The 19,619-nt window shown below is 47.3% G+C and overlaps 1 protein-coding gene across 2 annotated transcripts in view; it reads right to left on the bottom strand.

Annotated features, from left to right (window-relative positions):
- Positions 1–6,562: 6,562 nt before the first annotated feature.
- MDFI (MyoD family inhibitor) overlaps positions 6,563–19,619 on the bottom strand; it is a 29,572-nt gene continuing 16,515 nt past the window's right edge. For both annotated transcript variants that reach the window (XM_043962885.1, XM_043962884.1), the window contains exons 3-5: positions 14,160–14,351; positions 10,180–10,428; positions 6,563–7,700 (exon numbers count right to left, since the gene is read on the bottom strand). In XM_043962885.1, the coding sequence (XP_043818820.1) occupies positions 7,444–7,700; positions 10,180–10,428; positions 14,160–14,351 (698 nt within the window). In that variant the 3' untranslated portion in view covers positions 6,563–7,443. The remainder of the gene's footprint in view (positions 7,701–10,179; positions 10,429–14,159; positions 14,352–19,619) is intronic.

The following is a 19,619-nucleotide window of genomic DNA, read 5'->3' as shown; positions in this document are numbered from 1 at the left end:
TACCCAAGTTCACACAGCTAAGGTGTGAGAGAGGTGTGAAAGACAACACCTTGAGAAGAGTTAGGATGGATGGAGAAGGGAAGGTCTAGAACAGGGGTTCTTGACCAGGGAGTCATAGACTTGTTGTTTTTTTGTTTTGTTTTGTTTTTTGGGTTTGTTTGTTTGTTTTCAGGGCAATGAGGGCTAAGTGACTTGCCCAGGGTCACACAGCTAGCAAGTGTCAAGTGTCTGAGGCCAGATTTGAACTCAGGTCCTTCTGAATCCAGGGCCGGTGCTTTATCCACTGTGCCACCTAGCTGCCCCTACTTGTTGGTTTTTTTCATACACTTTGAGAACTCCATTTCAATACAATTGATTTCCTTTGTAATGCCATGTATTTTAATCTATGAATTTTAAAACATTACTTTGAGAAGGGGTCTGTAGACTTCACCATGCTGGCAAAGGTCTCTACTAATTTTTTTTGTGTCTATGACATAAAAAGATGTAGAAATTTCTGGTCTAGTACGTGGGTGGCTGCCTAGATGGAAGGAGGAGCAACTCAGGAGCTCTGGGAAGGGAGACAGCATCTGGCCGCTGGGAGCCTGGAGGAGAATGATGTCTCTGAAAGACGAGGGGCCAAAGACAAGTCTTCCTGTTCACCGGTTTGCCCAAGGCGGTCTCTGTGGATGGGGCAGGGGAGAGGCAGGACAGGTCTTCCAAAGTTCACTTTGAATGTGAGCACAGAGGGGATGGTACATCAATCTTTCCAACCTCATCCACACACAAACAAGGACCTTCAGTAACATCGCTCTGCATGTGAAAGACGCCATTACCTTCCCTGCCCTCACCTTGAGTTAACCCCTAGCCCTCCTGTCTCCTAGATGCAGTTCACTTTGCCTCACCACACCCACTGTATAAACTCAAAGGAAAAAATCACAGCTGAACAGCCACTGCTCCATCATTCAGTGTTGGGGGTGGGTGTTGTCCCTTGGGTACTTGCAAGAAATGCTTAGTTATCCACAGGTCTCTTCTGTGGGTTTAGCCACATGTTTCTTTTGTTGTCATTGTTGTTGAGCCATTTCAGTTGTGACTTTTACTCCCCCTATTTGGGCTCAGTATATATTTCTCAGCAGAGATACTGGAGTGGTTTGCTATTTCCTTCTCCAGTTCATTTTACATGTGAGGAAACTGAGTTAAACAAAATTAAGTGACTTACCCAGTATCACGCAGTTAGTAAGTGCCTGAAGCTGGATTTGAACTCAGGAAGAAGTCTTCCTGACTTCAGGCTGGGCTCTCTATCCACTGTGCCACCTAGCTAGTCCAAATTCTCTTTCTTGCTCCCAAAACCTGTTCTAAACTCACCTCTTCCAAGAAGCCTTCCTTGATGACATCCCTCCTTGCTTTCTTTATGGTCTTAATAAGTTTTCTCCTCATTGGACTGGATGATCTTCCAGGGCTAAACCTGTATCTTCCCATCAGACATGAAAAACCCTAAGGACAGAGATCATGTCTTCTGAATTAGATTGAAGACTTTCTCAGGACAAGGAGGTATAAAGCACCTTCTTCCTCTGAATCTCCCCAGAAGATCCAGTAGCAAGCTATAGGATTGAACACCCAGGGAACAGTCATTACTCTACTGCTGTGTGTGTGTGTGTGTGTGTGTGTGTGTTTTCCTTCTGAGCTCCTCTGGATTCAATTGGCCAGTCCTGGCCAGAGTATCAAGGGTTACTTAAAAATGTGTGTTGCAGATTGGCAGTGGGATTGTTCATTCATACTGCAAGGCTCAGTGGGTGGTCCCTGGTGAGGGTGAGGTTCTATGCATGCATGTTGTATCTCTGGAGAGCAATTGGTATTTGGGTATGAATGTGAATTCTTGAATTATACTAATGCTCACATACCTGTGTGTACATGGATGTCTGTGTGAATATCTGTCAGGTCCCACCTAGTTATTGCACAATGGATAGAGGACTGGACCTGGAGTCAGGAAGATTCATCTTCATGAATTCAAATCTGTCCTCAGACACTTAATAGCTGGGTGACCCTGGGCAAGTCATTTATCCCTGTTTGCCTCGGTTTCCTCATCTGGAAAATGAGCTAGAGAAGGAAACGGCAAACCACTCCAGTGTCTTTGCCAAGAATACTCCCACACTAAAAAAACCACAAACAAACAAAAAACTATCACTTAACACTTACTAGCTGTGTGACCCTGGGCAAGTCACTTAACCCCAATTGCCTCACTAAAAAAAAAAAAAAGAACACTCCCAAATGGTGTCAGTAAATGTCAGACATGATTGAAACAACCCAACAACAGCAGCAGCAGCAGCTAGTTATATGACCCTCAGCAAATCAACTTCTCTGAACCTCAGTTATCTTATCTGTAAAATGGGAACAGTCATATTTTGACCACAATACCTCGTAGATTTGTTGTGAGGAAAACACAACGTAAATACGAGCTGTGATGATGCTGATGATGTTAGTAGGAATGTCCTGTGTGTTGGAGTATATTTATATGAATGACAGCGATTTTGTGAGCTTGTGGATTTGGGGTCAGAGGACCTGAGACTGAATCCTGGTTCATCCCAACTTCCTGCTGATGAGCTTTCAGGGAATCCTTAGGTCTCTCTGAATCTTGGCTTAGTCATCTGTAAAATGAAGTACTTGAATCGGAAGATCTCTGAAAATCCCTTCCAGCCATGCCAGTCTCTCTGCTTTGTGTTCTAACATTCCATTCTAAGGTCCCTTCCAGGCCTCACATTCTGTGCTCTGGGTTCCACATTTCCTTCCAGCTCAGACTACGGCTCTATGGAGCATCTTTGTGTATCAGTGTCTTTCCGGTGTTTGTGTAGATGAGCATTCCCCTTTGGGATTTCTCAGTCTTTTTCTAGTCTCCAAGAGTTTTCTGTGACTCAGTCCTGTGTTTCCAAGTTTTTCTTTGTACAAGTCTATGTATGTGTGTGAGTGTGTGTGTCTGTGTATGTGTACTGTCTGAGCCCTATCCCCCAGTGAGTCCCCCTAGTCCCAGTCTGCCTCTCTCCCTTCCCCCTCCTGGCCTCTCTGGTTTCAGTCACCATCCTAAAGAAAACAGCTCTGAGTCTGCAGCAGGAAATCACTATTTGGGCTTCAGAGGTGCCTCTTCCTGAGGCTGAGCTCTGAGCAGAGGCCTGCCCCCACCTCACAATTCCTCTCTGAGCCTCGGGCCTGGGGTTGGGGCCCCAGCGATCTCCCTGCTGACCCCATTGTGGACCTGAAGGTCGCATATCAGCTTGAAAAACAGACCTTTCAGTCTCTATGCCCATGAGGTTCCCAATGATGGGGGAGCCACAATTTTAGTTGTGAGGTCAGCAAGGAAAGTGGGAGGGAGAGATGAGGCTCAGAGGCCCTTTGATACCACTGCCTCTTTCAGGCAGCTCAGTGGTGCAATGGATAGAGTGAGGGGCCTAGAATCAAGAAGACCCAAATTCAAGTATGGACACACTTCCTTACTAGCTGTGGTACTGGGCAAGTCACTTAACTTTTGTCTGTCTCAGTTTCCTCAACTATAAAATGAGGAAAATAATAGCGTTTCTCTTGTAGGGTTGTTGTGAAGGTCAAATGAGATAATATTTGTAAAATGCCTGGCACATAGTAGGTGCTTAATACTTATCCTCCCTCTTCCCTCCCCCCCCCCCATGGGAGCAGGAAACAGTGTGTGGTGAAGTTGAATGAATGTTTGAATGGGAGTCAGGAGATATGACTTCAGGTTCTCATTCTGCCAGTAACTCACTATATGACCATGGGTGAGTCCTCTCTGGGCCTCAAGGGCCTCAAACATATTTTGTTGCAGTCATTTCAGTTGTGTCTAACTCTATGATATCATTTGGGGTTTTCTTGGTAAAGGTACTGGAATGGTTTGCCATTTCTTTCTCCAGATCATTTTACAGATGAGGAAACTGAGGCAAACATGATTAAATGACTTGCCCAGGGTCCCATAGCTAGTAATTGTCTGAGGGAAGATTTGAACCCAGGTCCTCCTGACTCCAGGGCCAGTGCTCCATCTACTGTGCCATATACCGAGTCTTCTTATCTGTACAACCAGTCCATTATATTATTTCAAGGATTCTAAACATGGGGTCTATACTCTTGTTTTGTAAAATATTTTGATAACTATGTGTCTATATAATTGGTTTTGTTTGTATTTTGTTTTCTGCATTGAAAAGCATTCTGAGAAGGGGTGTTTAAGCTTTGCCAGGCTGTCAAAGGGCAAAAGGTTAAGCATCCTATGTCCAGAGGGTCATTGTAGCTCAAGAATTCTAGACTTCTATGTTTGGCTCTGGAGGCTGAGAGATTTTCTTGTGAGACTTGAGGAGGCTGGGAAATTCTTTTTTCTAACATCGCATCCCCTCTCCTTCTCATTCTCATCCCTCCCATCTTACTCCATTGAATGAAGTCTCTTTAGAGATTGACCTGACCCCATGTACCTCAATCCTATCCATCCATCCATTTGTTCATTCATTCATTCATCCATCCCTTCATTCATTCATTTATTCAACAAGTTTTCATTGTGTGAAGCACTATGCTAGGCCACAGGACACATCCATGAACATAGCATAGACCCTGCTCTCAAGGGGCATGCAATCCAATAGGGAGGGAAAGAAATGTGCAAATAACTATGATGCAAGAGAGAGTCAGATAAAGGGAGGAAACATGGTATAGTTGGAGGGGAGAAGGGAAACAGGCTCTGGACTTATCAGAAGACCTTGCTTCAGATCCTATATCTGACACTACCAGTGTGACCTTGGACAAATCACTTAACCTCAGTTTCGAAGCAACCCTGGGAAGTAAGTGCTATTATTATCCTATTTCATAGTTGAGGAAACTGAGATAGAGATTAAGTGACTTGTGCAGGGTCACCCAGCTAGGAAGTGCATGAGGCTGGATTCCAACTCAGGTATTCCTGATTCCAGGTCCAGTACTCTATCCACTGTACCACCATCTGTCTAAGCCAGACTAGTCTAAGTGAGAAGAGATGAACATAAGCTCTTAGAGGTTTGTTTTCATTTGGTTTTGTACCCCAGGGTCTGCCTTAGTGCTTTACACAAGGTGGGAGCTTAACAAAAGCTTTTTGGATTTAATTGGATTAAAATGGGCAGTGAGACTTGAGAGAAATCAGAAGAGTAAGGCCTGGCTCAATTCTACCCCTTATGTGAAACTTTCTCTGTTTATCCTTGTTCCCGCTCATTTCTTCCCTTACCTGAGCTTCTTCCACTGCCAGGATCAGTTAAGGTCTATGTTATTTCTATTATTTCATGTTAGTCCAGTGTCCTAGTTTTATTATAAGCTACTTGAGGAAGTTCATCTTTCTGCTTCTCTGTATCCCCCTCCGCACCTTGCCCTCCCTTGCTCCCCCCACAGGGCCTAGCTCATTGTTGAACAGAGGGTCAGTGATGGTTGCCTTTGGTAGATTGGGCCTCCTTCCTCAGCTTCCTCTTTTCCAGGCTGAATAGTTCTTATTCTTTTTACTTTTTTCAGAGCTAATTCACCTACCAGAACCTGGTTATCACTCAAGGGACAGACCCTTCTGGGTTTAGGTGAGGGACTCTGTCCAGGGTGGACCTCATTAAAAAAGATCACCGGGGACAGCTAGGTGGCACAGTGGATAAAGCACTGGCCCTGGATTCAGGAGGACCTGAGTTCAAATCCGGCCTCAGACACTTGACACTTGCTAGCTGTGTTACCCTAGGCAAGTCACTTAATCCTCTTTGCCCTGCAAAAAACAAAAACAAACAAACAAAAGATCACCTCCCCAGCACTTTGAGGGCATCTTCTAAAAGAGAAGAGGGTGGAGATTTTTCAGTAGTTCTACTTCCAAACATGCCATTATACTCAGCCTTCTTCCTCCCCAATCCCAGCCCCAGTCAGGGACAGGGGCTGGTTAGGTTGCCAGCCTAGGGCCTTAGAGGAGGTGCCAAGGCAGGGGTCAGCCATGTCCCTAGGCACCATTCCCCTGCTGGCATGGGAATTGCTTTTTGCCTTGGAAGAAGGCATCCTAAGGAACAGGCTCTGAAAAGTTGGAGTCAGCAGGAGATTAATTAATCGAAACCAAACACATCTGTTGTTAATTAAATTCCATGCCAGGGGTTAACTCCTTCCTCCCAGACCCCTGGATGTCTCCTGCAGCCAGACCCATTCAGAACTATTGCTTTTTTGTGGGAACAGGGAAAGTGACCTCGGGTATTCAGCCCTCTGGTCTCTCACACCCACCCCATAGACAGTGAGACAGAATTGGGACTGGAGTACTGAGCGCCATCTTGTTTGTAAATTGAAAGAGTCATGACCTTAGAGTCAGAAGACCCAGCTCTGTGCCACTGGGCAAACCGTAGCTTCTTCATCTGTAAAATAAGGGAGCTGGGTTTAATGATCTCTCCCGCCCCTTCTAGCTTCATAGATGTGGTTCTAGAATGAGACACCGAGGAAATGTGAAACAGCAAAGCTATTTATTTACAGCATCTAACAGGCCTGACCCTCCCCACCATTTCCCTCCCCCCACCCATTCCAGTCTCTTCCATGTGGTTCCCCACCCCCTCCCCTTTCCACTGTAATCCCTCTACACGCACCCAATCTCTAGGCTTTGCCCTGCTCTCCTAGGTTATTATTTGGGTTAGAATCCTAGGGAAGCCTGGGAGAGGGAAAAGAGCAAAGAGAGAAAGAGAGGGTGGTGATGAGTACCCCAATTGAAGTGTCTTTTTTTAAAAATTCTTCACATTTAGCTGCCCCAGAGGCTGGGATAGAGTCAGAGAGAGTCTGGGGCTGGGGTGGTGAGAGGTAGAGAAATTCAGGACTCTTTCTCTTTGTCCCTTCTTTCTTCTCCACCACCTTCTATCCGGGTCCATCCGAGTCACATTCTAGGGAGCCCCTCCCAACCCCCAGTTCCTCAAGCTGAAGATTACTGGTGCCTGGCAGGGTCCCTTCTTCTCCAAGGCTCCTCTCCCTTGACTTTCACAGTGTACTGAAGCCTGGTCCCAAGGCCTCCAACACAGAAGACTTGGTGTGATCCCTTCTAGGATTTCTCCTCCGTTATGTTGATGCAGGGGCAGAGGACAGGCCCCTAAGACCTTAGACTAATAAATACTTATTGATTGATTGACCAACTGTCTGGGACCCCTGGGTCTCTAAGTCCATCCCCACCTGGGATTCTCCCATATCAAGGCAGCATCCTTAGTCCAGGGTAGTGGGGGTTGAGGAGGAAGGCGTGAGGGGAAGGGGATGGCTATGGTGCCCTCCTGTATCTCTCTCCTCCACTGGCTCTAAGCTGGAGTTGACTCTGCCCACCGTGCCAGTCTGGAGCTGGAGTCAGCCCCAGTTGAATCCTTGGCAAGGAGGCAACTTGATTTGGAGTGGGGATGAATGGGGTGGCGGTTTGAGTTGGGAGCACCGCCTCTACCCTTTGCCCCCAGTCTCCCTCAGTGCTTCTCCTGGGGCCAGGGGCTAAGAGGAGAAACAAAGCCCACAGCATTCCATGCAGATCTCCAGGCAGTCGGCCGACTCGCAGCAGGCGTCGATGATACCGCAGTCCATGTCGCAGGGCAGGTCACAGTCGGCGCATTCCCCCGACCCTCCGCAGCAGCAGCAGCAGATGCACGAGTCCTCCGAGCATGAGCCGCAGGTGGCACAGTCCAAGACAATGTTGCACAGCGTTAAGAACTCACAGAACAGGCAGGAGAGGATACAGTGAACACAGCAGTCTGGGTGAAGATGGGGACAAAAGAGTGAGAAGGGAATGAAATAAATGCTAGAGCCTAAGATCCTAGGGCCATAGCCCTGAAACTGCAGGGGACCTTCTCGCCTGTCTGACCTAACCCCTTTATTTTATAGATGAAGAAACTGAGGCCCAGGGAAACAAAATGACTTGCCCAAAGTCATACGAATAGCATGTGACAGGGCTAGGATTTAAACCCAGGTCCTCTGACTCAAGGGTCAGCCAGGTGGATAGAGCATTAGAGCCTCAAGTCAGGAACACTCATCTTCCTGAATTCAAATCTGGCTTCAGACACTTATTAGCTGTGTGACCCTGGGCAAGTCACTTTACCCTGTTTGCCTCAATTTCCTCATCTGTAAAGTGAGCTGGAGAAGGAAATGGCAAACCACTCCAGGATCTCTGCCAAGAAAACCCCAAATGGGGTCACAAAGAGCCAGACACGACTGAACAACAACTTCTGACTCAGAATCCAACTCTCCCCTGTATCATTCTACTTCCCAATTCTAGACTCAGAGATCATTAGAGCTGGAAGGGCCCTTACAAGTCGGCTAGTCTGACCCTTTCATTTTACAGGAAACCGATGCCCAGAGAGGGGAGGTAATTTGCATAAAGCCACACAGTGGGTCGGTAGTAAAGCCAGGAGTAGAAAACTCGGGCTTCCTTGCCAAAGCAACAGCTAGTAATTTTGGTAAGCAGAGCAAGCTTCAAACAACACAGCTGGAATAAACAGCACAAAATGTGTCCTCAAATCAACTTTTAAAAGCTAAGTTAGTTGATTGGAAGGGAGAAACCCTAGAAACTCTGCTGAGGAGGCTTCTTTTGGGAGTGAGGATAAAGGGGAGCAGGCCAGGACTGGTTCAGAGCTTCCTTTGGTTTTAAGCAGACTCCAGGAGAGGAATTATCATGTAATGGCTTCCCATTTGAATTTATTGTTCTTACTGGTTTGGGGACTCAGGTGATTCAGCTATCCGTTGAAAATGCTATCAGGGCCCTCTAAATTTTGGTGCCCTAGGGAAAAGCCCCAGTCACCTCCTCCTAGTTCCAGCTTGGTTCCTGACTCCTGGCTCAGTGCTCTTTCCCCTACCCTGGCCTAGATCTTTATCAGTATAGTGGCTGGACTTCTGCACGTAGGGCTGACTGTTCAGAGGGGCCTTACAAAGAACACTTCTATAAAGTGAATTTTTTTTTTCTGATTTTTCTGAGCTCCAACCGCATTTACATTCTGCTACTGAGCCACAAGTTCAGCACTTGATTCTATACTGCTTTATATTGTTCTTTGATGACTTTTCTCCCACTAACCTTGTTTCTCAATTTGTGTGATTCAATTGTTAGTGTGTATGTGTGTGTGTGTGTTGGGGGGGAGAATAACTATTTATATAGCAGCTCTTATGTGCCATTCACTGTGTTAAGCACTTTAAGGCATCTCATTTGATCCTATTAATAACCCGCAAGGTAAGTGCTATTATTATCCCCATTTTACAGATAAGAAAACTGAGGCAGGCAGCAATTAAATGACTTGTCCAGGGTCACACAGCTAGTAAGTATCTAAGGCCAAATTTAAACTCTGATCTTTCTGACTCTAGGCCCATCATTTACTATCCACTGATCTACCAGATGCCTCAAGGGCAGGGAACCAAATCTTCTACTTTTCCCAGAAACCCCCACAGGGGGCTTCCAGCTGTCTTCAAGTAGAGTACACTGGTAAGAAGAAGGGGGACAGAATCATGGGATCAGAGATATTAAACAACAAGGAACCTCAGAAATTATCGTTCCAATTCCTCATCTTACAGATAGATAAGGAAACGGAGATGCAAGGAGCTATATTTGAACTCAAGTACTTACTATGCAGCTAGGTGGCACTACAGTGGATAGAGTGTCAAATCTGGCCTCAGACACTTACTAGCTGTGTGACCCTGGGCGTGTTACTTGACCCTGTTTGCCTCAGTTTCCTCATCTGTAGAATGAGCTGGAGAAGGAAAGGACAAACCCCTCTAGTATTTTTGCCAAGAAAACCCCAAATGGAGTCATAAAGATTGAGACATAACTAAAAATAACTGAACAACAGAACTCACTATGATCCCAAATTCAACTCTCATTACAGTATATACTATTTAAAGCTGAAAAGGGTCTTAGATAATATTGAGTAAAACCCTTCCCTCTTATTTTTTTTTTTTTACATAGGATGCTACTAAAGATCAGAAAGAGCATGTGACTTATCCAGGGTCACACAGTAAAGACTGAATTCAAACCAGTTCTACCAATCCAGTCTCCTTTTTGTTATACTTTACTGGTCCTGGTTATACTGTGATAACAACAGGATATTTGGGGGTAGAAGAGCACACTCCCCTAGCCCCCATTTTCAAGCAACTGGATATATAGAGTACCATGATTTACTTTTCCTGAAAGGGTTTTGGAGTAAGATTATTTATTATTATTATTATTATTAATTATTATTATTATTTTACCTTCCTGAGCCTCAATGGGGATCTGGGAGGCCGTTGACTTTGTGCTTCCTTTGCTCTTCTTGCTGCCCTGGCTGGCGAATGATGAGTGTGGCTGTAGCTTCCGGTGGGTTCTGGGGCCACCCAGTGTGCCGTTCCCTGACTTCTTGGGACCACCCACCGCCGGGGAATGGCCAGCACCATTGGGCAAGAGCGGGGTAAAGCTGGAGGGCCCAGGAAGTTCCCTTGGGGAGGGAAGACCCTGAGGCTGACCTGGAGAGAGAAGGAAAAAGGGAAGAGGCTAGGGAGCCTCCAGGAGCCCCCATGGGCCCAGGATACCAGATTAGTCCCTAGGAGGGTCTTCTTACTTAGAATTTATAGGTTCATAAAATCATAGCTGCCTAGAACATCAGAACTTGGATGGACCTCTTGATATAGAATGTTCAAATGTGGAACCTTAGAACCCAGAATGTTTAAACAGAACACAGAACGGCAGAGTTGGAAGGGATCTTGGAACACAGAATGTTAGAAGTGAAAACACAGAATGTCGGAGCTTTGGAGGGCCCCTTCCACATAAAGAACGTTTAAACACAGAACACAGAAGGAATGGGAGGGACCTTAAGAGACCATCTGGTCTAGACTGCTCATTTTATAGAAGAGAAACATCAAGCCCACAGAGGGAAAGTAACTTGACCCAAATCACAAGATGGGTTTGCTTCGGAGTTTGGACTGTGACTGGGTCTCTCGACTGGGACCTAGTGTTTGGTGCAGTAGGCCGAGCTGCCTCATCCCTCGGGATGACTGGCTACTTAGGGCTAGAAGAGATAAGATATTCAGCTGCATAGCTTTAAGTATTGTGGATTTGGAACTCACCCTACCAAACTGTGCCTGGAGATTGACCCTCATTTGTCTGGACCACACCTGCCCTAAACTGCTCCGAGAGCTATTTTCTCCCCCTGAGAAGGAGACAAAAAGGTGGGAGTTCTCAGAGGGCAGTGGGGAGGAATAGGAATGGAAGCAGTTAACCAACAGCTCCTCCCTGCCTCCCCCTCAAATCCCCCAGTCATTTCTGCCCTTCACGTGATTGGGGGGGGGGTATTGGAAACATCTGTTTGGAGAGGAATGCCCTCCCCACCTCCTCTTCTCCAGCCTGTCCCTAGAACCTGGGGCTGCCCACTCTCACACTCTCTCATCTTCTCTGCTCCCTCCTGAGCCTCTCTGCCCTGGCCCAAGATCAGAGTCCATACGTAGCAGCACTTCTGATGGAAGGGAGCTTAGGGGGAAAGGGAGGGAAGGAACCCACTAAAGTTAGGGCCTATTGGGTTGAGTTTCAGGTGGAGTGACTAGATACAGTATCAAGGAGAGAGGGTCTGGTTAAGCTCGGGAGCCACTATCCCAGCCCCCAGTCTGCCACTTGTCCCTCCAGAATCTCCCCCACCCTCATGGTACCCACACTTCCCCTGAGGTTAAGAAAGCAGTCGGGTTGTGGTTGAAGGCTAGAGGCTGCTCACAGGGGCTGGAGGCTGCTCAGAGCTCCCGGCTTTCTACTTGCAAAGGCTTCCTTAGTCCTGAGTTAGGCAGGTCCTTCCCTCCAGTGACTTTGGAGCTTGGGGACCTGGGAACTTGTCTTGCCTGAAGACACAAGACGGATGGCTACCCAGGTGCTTAGCTCCCCAACACGCCCTGTTCTGGCCATCCTTGTCGTAGCTTGGGTTCCTTGTAACTTGGAGCTGGGGCTAAGAAGGAGAGGTGAGGGCCTGGGGGAGGGATGCTGGGAGCTAGGTTCTAAAGGCTAGAACCTAGGGGACTGAGCGCTAGGGGTGGTGAGCCAAGAGATTAAGAGACAAGGCAAAGAATAAGGGAAAGGGGGCTAAGTAATACTGATGTGGGAACCACAGAACAGAGACTAGGGGACAGAAGACACAGCCACAGACAGGAAACTAAGGGATAGGGGGATAACAGATGGGAATAGAGAAGAGTCTTGAGACCCCGGCGGGGGAGGGGAAGGACTGAAGAAAAGAGCCTGAGAAACAGAAAAATGATAGAAATGAGGACCCCCAAACAGGGCTAATAGGACAGAAATTGGGGGAGAGGAAGCTAGAATACAGAGAGCTGGGGCACACTGGAGGGAAAAGACTGGAGACAGGCTTCATGCTAGGGACTCTTTGGGGGAAATTCCTCAAAGATGTCTGTGTGTCTATGTGTCTATGTGTTTATTGTTTGTCCTTCATTCTCAAAGAGAACCATGACATCAAGTGATGTCATGAACTGCACGGAATTGGATTTAAGTGAGGAAGGGCTGTGCAAAGTCACCAGCCTCACTCTCTCCTCTAGAGCCATCTGGGTCCAGTGGCAAGATATAGATCAGGATGACTGGAGATGGCCCCAGATGTTTAAGGCAATCGGGGTTAAGTGACTTGCCCAGAATCACACCATTAGTGTTGTGTCTGAGGCTGAATTCGAACTCATGTCTTCCTGATTCCAGGGCCAGTGCTCTATTCACTGTGCTACCTAGCTGCCCCCAGATATGTATGTATGTACTATTCAGATATATATCGATGTGTATATTGTGTACATGTGTGTATACACACATGTTTGTGTGTATGTACACATACATATGGGGTTTACACCATCTGGAATTCTCAGCTCTGTTCAGCACCCCTGTCCTTCTATCCACTATGGTGGGAACAGCTACTACCCATAGTCTTTGAGAGTTCTCCCATAACCCCTTGCCCTGCCTCCCGCACCACAAATCTCTTTTTTGGAACCAAATGTGTATGTGGCCAGGGCTTAGGTGGGAGGAGGGTGAGTGTGTGGGAGGGAGACACAGAGGCTGCCTATGCTTTTGGAGGTGGGGATGGGGGACAGGGAGCTGAGTCACAGAGCAAACAGCACAGCCTACTAGACACAAGGGGCATCTGTCTAACTCTGACCCCAGGCTACCCTCCCCTATGCCCAGAGAGCTGACCTCTTTCTCCCTTCTGTCCATGGTTCATGTTTGGGAGGGAGCAGGGAGACAGGGCGATAGAGCCCCCCTGATTTCCAGAATGCCAAACAGAGCCTTGGTTGTGTGATTGAGCACTCCACCCACCCAGCCCCAGGTAGACTTGCCCATCAGGTACATGGGCTAGATTCAGAATCCTGGAGGGATAGGAATACCCCTTTTCAATTTCTCTCCCCCTTTCCTCCTCCCTCCTTCTCATGATCCTTCAGAATAGGAGGGCAGGGTTTCACTGCCCCTTTATCCCCTAGTTCACTTACAAAGGAAAAGGTCTTATTATATAGTTATATCTATTTATGTATATATGAATACACTGATGTATAAATAGATTTGTAAATACATTTTTAGAATGGACCTGTGATTTCATTCACATAGACTTTATAAAGGGGCAGCTAGATGGCGCAGTGGATAAAGCACCGGCCCAATCTCAGACACTTACTAGCTGTGTGACCCTGGGCAAGTCGCTTAACCCTCATTGCCTCGTGCAAAAAAATAAATAAATAAATGAAACTGTTAATTTAGGGCAGCTGGGTGACTCAGTGGATGGAGCGCTAGGCCTGGAGTCCGAAAGACCTGAGTTCAAATGTGACCTCAGACACTTAATAGCTATGTGACCCTGGATGGGTCACAAAGACTTTATAGAGAATGCATCTCTATACCAGAAAGATTACCACCTGCTCTGCAATTTATAGTCTTAGAAAATTGTGCCTCAGACAGTATATGGGTCACTCAGAAGCTAAGTGACTTGTCCAGGGCCACACAAGCTCTAACTATGAACGCATACATGTATGTGTGCATATGTGTATATTATTTTTTGTGAAATATTTGTACAGTGTGTTGGGGAGGGGTGTGCCTCCCCAGCTAGTCTCTAAGCTCTTTGAAGGCATATGCCTTGTTTTCTATTTCTATCCCCTCAATGTGACTAGCACTGTGTCATACACATAAGAGGAACCCCATAAAAGTTTGCTCAATTCATTTGTATGCCTCCCCCCTCTAGACTCACATGTCACAGCTTCTGGAGGACTGGCAGTTTCAGTGCTTTCCAGGGCCTGGGGGGGCCCTGGTCCATTACCCTGGGGCATAGGGGGAGCTTCTTCCTTTAGAAGGTTCTCTTCCAGTGCAGCCTCTGAAAAGCGTGGAGACGGTGCTACCTCCAGTTCAGGCAGGAGGGATGGAGACGAGCATTTGTCTTGGGCTGATAAGAGAACAGGAAACTCAGAAACATTTCCCAGGGGCCCCCAGGAGAAGGCACATTTTTGTGTCTCCTACGAGGCCCCCTTGCCCACGGATGCCTGAGGGTCCTCCCATTCCCATCCTTCCCACTGCTCTCCACCCCACCCTTCCCTGCCCGCCAGCAGCACCAGCCTCAAAATAGAATGTTCCCAAACCACATTGTCTGTGTTATGTGGAGGGGGTGGGGGTTGTGGCCCAGAGCAGGGGCCACAGATACAGCAGAAGGAGAAAAGAGAGTTCCGGAGTGAAGAGGAGGCAAAAACAAAGAGAGAAAGGAGAAACCCCCAAGAGGAAGAGAGACTGAGAGATGAGACAGCGTAAGCCTCAGACAGAGAGTAAAAGGAGCTCTGGGTTCTAGTTCTGCTGCTTGTTGGGTGTATGAACTTGGACAAAATGACCTCCCAAAGCTTCTGTTTCCTCATCTGTAAAATTAAATAAAGTATCAGGCCGATCCAACAATTCAGAACAGACACACAGGGGTCTATGAACTTGACTTTTAAGAAATATATATTTGGGGGCAGTTAGGTGGCGCAGTGGATAGAGCACCAGCCCTGGAAGTCAGGAGTACCTGGGTTCAAATCCGGCCTCAGACACTTAACACTTACTAGCTGTGTGACCCTAGGCAAGTCACTTAACCCCAATTGCCTCACTAAAAAAAAAATATATATATATATATATAAGAAATAATATCTATTTTGATAACTATCTCACCAGTTTCTTTTATAAACCTATGTGTTTTATTTAATGCACTTAAAAATTCTGGGAAGGGATCCCTCAATTTCACTAGCCTGCTAGAGGGGTCTAGGATACAAGTAAGGCTGAGTACCCCTGACTGAGAGGATCCCTGGTGCTCCTTCCCCCTCTGAATCTATGTCTGAGATAGAAACAGTTATAGAAAGAAAAGGGGAAGGAGAGGAAGGCCGACTAAAAAAGAAGAAAGACATAGCTAGACAAAGAGAATAACAGAGACACGATGACAAAGAAACAGATAGGGAGTTGTGTAGAGAAGGGAGGGAGTAATGGGAACAATCGTTTATTTATTTGTTTGATTATTTATTTGGTTTTGGGTGGGACAATGAGGGTTAAGTGACTTGCCCAGGGTCACACAGCTAGTGTCAAGTGTCTGAGGCCAAATTTGAACTCAGGACCTCCTGAATCCAGGGCTGGGGCTCTTACCTACCCACTGTGCCACCTAGCTGCCCTGGGAACAATCATTTATTAAACATCTGCTGTGCTGTATTTTACAAATATTCTCCCTTTTGAGAATGCCAGAGAGAGAAGATGAGAGACAGATACTACCTCAATTTTCCTAGGTCTCAGTTTCCTCATTTAAAAAAAAAAAGATGGAGGGGGCAGCTAGGTGGCACAGTGGGTAGAACCCCAGCCCTGGAGTCAGGAGGACATGAGTTCAAATTTGACTTCAGACACTTACTAAAAGTAAGTATCTTTACTAAAAAAGTAAAGAAAAAGAGGGATTTTTGACTAACTGGCCTCACTAGGCCTGTGACCTTATGGTCTGTTCTTTAAGACAGACAGAGAGATAGACACAGAGTGCAGAAAGAAGAAAAAATAGAGCAAGAGAAACGAGAGAAAAAAATCAGAGAGAAAAAGAGGAGAGAGACAGAGAGATAGCAAGAGTCAGAGGAGAAAGACGGGAGTGAGACAAAAAGGAGAGACAGAAAGAACGAGAGGGCTTGCAGAAGAACTTGAGCTGCCGCCTATAATTATGGAGAATGACCCTCGGCACAGTGGGCGGAAGTGGGAGAAACAGAGCCACCCCCATTCCCACAATTACAGTGGCTGGAGCAGAGATCCTTGGAGAGGAACCAGCCTGGAAGGCATGGGAGAAAACGAGGCTGATGCCCCACCCCCGGGCATGAGAAAGCCCTCGGAGTAGAAGCCAGAGGAAGAGGAGTTGGGGAGCCAGTGGGACAATGGGTCACCCCAAGCAGCAAGCGTGGAATGGGGCAGCCTGGGCCCCCACCAAAGCAGATCACACATGGAGCCTCTGAACGGCAAGGTCCAAAGGGAGCTTGGGCCTCCCCTCCCCATTTCTCTCATGGGAGCAGGGAAAGACACCTCACCACACAGGTTCAAACAGACCCAACCGACTCATAGGAGACAAAGTGAGAGAGAGAAAGCTCTGGGATTAAAAGACAGACCGAGACAGGCAGATGTTGAGTCAGGGATAGAAACTAAATCAGAGCAGGCCAGTGGGGCTCCCACACTACCTCTGACTAGCCTCTAAGTGCAGAGAAAAACAGGCAATTAGAGAAACCAAGGAGGGAAACAGGATCAGGCCACCATACCCTGGCAATAAAAAGCTGCCCCAGCAAGAGAGAACAAGTTTCTCTGGGGCTAGCTGTTCTTACCTGGGAGTGATTCCTATTTGGGCTAGAGAGTTCCTGGGGCCCCCTGACTTTGGGTGATCCCTGGGATGCCCCTGGCCTGAGTGAGGTTCCAGTGCCCGATGGATGGCTAGGTATCTAGAGCTCAGTGCAAGGCAGGTACAGGCTTGCCATACTCACACCTGCCCAAGGCAAATGACGGTCCTGCCCTGAGATTGGAGAGCTGGGGTGAGGAAGCAGGGTGGGACCTCTGAGCTGGCCAGGCCCCTGTGGGCCCAGAGTGAGCCTGCTGCTTCTGGGCCTTGCTCCTGGAGGATGGGGGAATGGGGGGGGGTGGGAAGGAGCAGGGCTCTCATTCCTTTCATCTTGGGATGTGCTATCTCTAAAGTGTAAGGTCTGGTGTCTAGGGAAGGGAGGGGAGTTTCTTCAATTACTCCTTCAGTCCCTCAAGACTTGTCTCAGACCCTTCTTGTAACAGAAAGAGGAGAGCTGGGCAGTATCGAGAGGGAGGAGAAGGAAAGCTCAAGAGGTTGGCAATAGGCAAGAGAATCAGGAAGGAAGGGGACAAGGGATTCATCACGGAACAGTGGAAAAGGCACTGGCTCTGGGTTCAAATCCTACTTCAAAAGCCTATAGTAGAGGGGCATCTAGATGGCACAGTGGATAGAGCACCGGCCCTGGAGTCAGGAGTACCTGAGTTCAAATCCGGCCTCAGATACTTAACAACATTCTAGCTGTGTGATTCTGGGCAAGTCACTTAACCCCAATTGCCTCACCAAAAAACCCCAAAAAGCCTATAGTCGGGGCAGCTCGTGGATAAAGCACTGACCCTGGATTCAGGAGGACGTGGGTTCAAATCTGACCTCAGACACTTGACACTAGCTGTGTGACCCTGGGTGAGTCACTTAACCATCATTGCTCCACCAAAAAAAATAAAACCTACTGTGTGACTGTGGATGAATCATTAACTTCCCAGGCCTCAGTTTCCTCATCTATAAAATGATAGGATTGAACAAGATGGCCTTAAAAGTCCCTTCTAGCTTTAGATCTATGAACCTTTGAATGCCAAACAGGAAAGAAAAGTGTCACTGCCAAACACAGAGGCCGGGCTCAAAGGGTGGAGATGCCTTTTGGCCATTCTGTCCTATAAAGTGAATTCTTCCAGCCTATAGGCTTATGATCATGCTCTTGAACCCCATGCTTTCCCCTAAAGCTGAAGAAGTGGTAAAGCCAGGCCTGGGGTGAGAGCTGGCCACAGGGCAGAGGGAGGGCAGCTGGAGCTGGAAACTGGACTGGACTGGATGCCATCCAATGGACTTATTTACATTTAGTCTGAAATTAATGCATGAGAGCTACAGGGTCAGAGAAGATGAGCTGGGAGAGACCGAGGAAAGAAGCAGAAGGAGAGTAAAGGAGGGGGCAGGAGACGGAGACAGAGGGATGCAGAAAGAGAGGAAGCAAAAGGGAGAGGGAAGGGGGGAGAAGGGAGGAAGAGAGAAAGGGAGGGTAAAGAAGTATAAGAAAGAGTGAAAAAGGAAAGAAGGTCAATGATGAGGAAGCAGCGAAAGGGAGGGAGGGAGAGTGTGAGGAAGAATAAAAGAGGTGAAAATTAATCAAAGAATGCTAGAGCTGCAAAGGATCCTTAGAAATAATAACTTTCAGGGGGCAGCTAGGTGGCCCAATGGATAAAGCAGGGGCCCTGGATTCAGGAGGACCTGAGTTCAAATTCGACCTCAGACACTTGACACTTACTAGCTGTGTGACCCTAGGCAAGTCACTTAAATTGCCCCACCAAAAAGAGAAAGAAAGGAAAGAAGAAAAGAAAGAAAGAAAGAATAGCTTCCACTTCTGTATTTATATTTTGCAAAATACCTCCCTCACAAGTGACACTGTAAAGTAGGTAGGGCAAAATGATCACTCCTATTATACGGATGAGGGAACCAAGGCTCAAAGTGTTTAAGTGATTCGTCCAAGGCCACACAGCCAGTAGCTCTAAATCTATGAGAGCAGAAGGCTGGAAATAGAGGTCAAAAAGGAGGTGAGACAGGTAGTTGGAGAGAGCACCAAGAGAGGGAGGAGGCAAATGGAGAGGAAGCAATGAGAAATGGCATGAAGAGATCCAGCCCCATAGGCTGATGACTCGGATAAAGACTCAGGGGTAGCATTCCCCAGAGACAGTAATAGCCCTGCTGTGTTGCACGCACACACTGTAGATTAGCTGCTGGGTTTGCTGGTCACTGAGACCTTTCCAGCATGGAATGTGCTCCAGAGACCATCCTTTAGCAAGGAAAGGGATGAGAAAGGCACCAGACTGAGGAGTAGAAGAAGAAGAGATTACAAGAACCTTATTAGGTAAGGTTCCTCTCAACCCTCCCCATAGACAAAGGGAGAGAGCAAGAGAAATAATCTCGGAGAAGTCAAATGGCTTGCCTAAAGCCATACAGCTACTCCCAAAGTCCACAGCCCCTTAAACCACCCAACTCCCACATTTCAGAAATTGTTAAAGATCTGGGATTGGGGGAAGGATGGGGGAGGGGAAGGGAGCAACCAAGAAATAATAACACAGTATGCTGGATGGAGACTCTTCCAACCAAGCTGAGGCCTATACCAGGCCAATAAAGTTCTTTTAATTGCAAAGACCAAACCGGCAGAACCGGGAAGCTCCCAAACCAACAAACAGCAGAGTCCTAGCTGGATTGTAAGACTCTCTGAAAGGATGGGGGCCTTCCTCACCCTAGAACCACCTTCAGAGTGAGACATGGATTTGCAGCTGCTCTAGGCCCCACTCCAGGCTGAGACCCCAACCCAGAAATCCTGACTCAGCCACCCTGCTTGTGTTGTCTTCCCCCGTTAGAATGTAAGGGGGGGGTGGGGCAGCTAGG

Source organism: Dromiciops gliroides, chromosome 4, assembly GCF_019393635.1.
Source record: "Dromiciops gliroides isolate mDroGli1 chromosome 4, mDroGli1.pri, whole genome shotgun sequence".
Classification (NCBI taxonomy): Eukaryota; Metazoa; Chordata; class Mammalia; order Microbiotheria; family Microbiotheriidae; genus Dromiciops; species Dromiciops gliroides.
The sequence above is the reverse complement of the archived record's forward strand: the minus strand, read 5'-3'. Positions and strand labels throughout refer to the sequence as shown.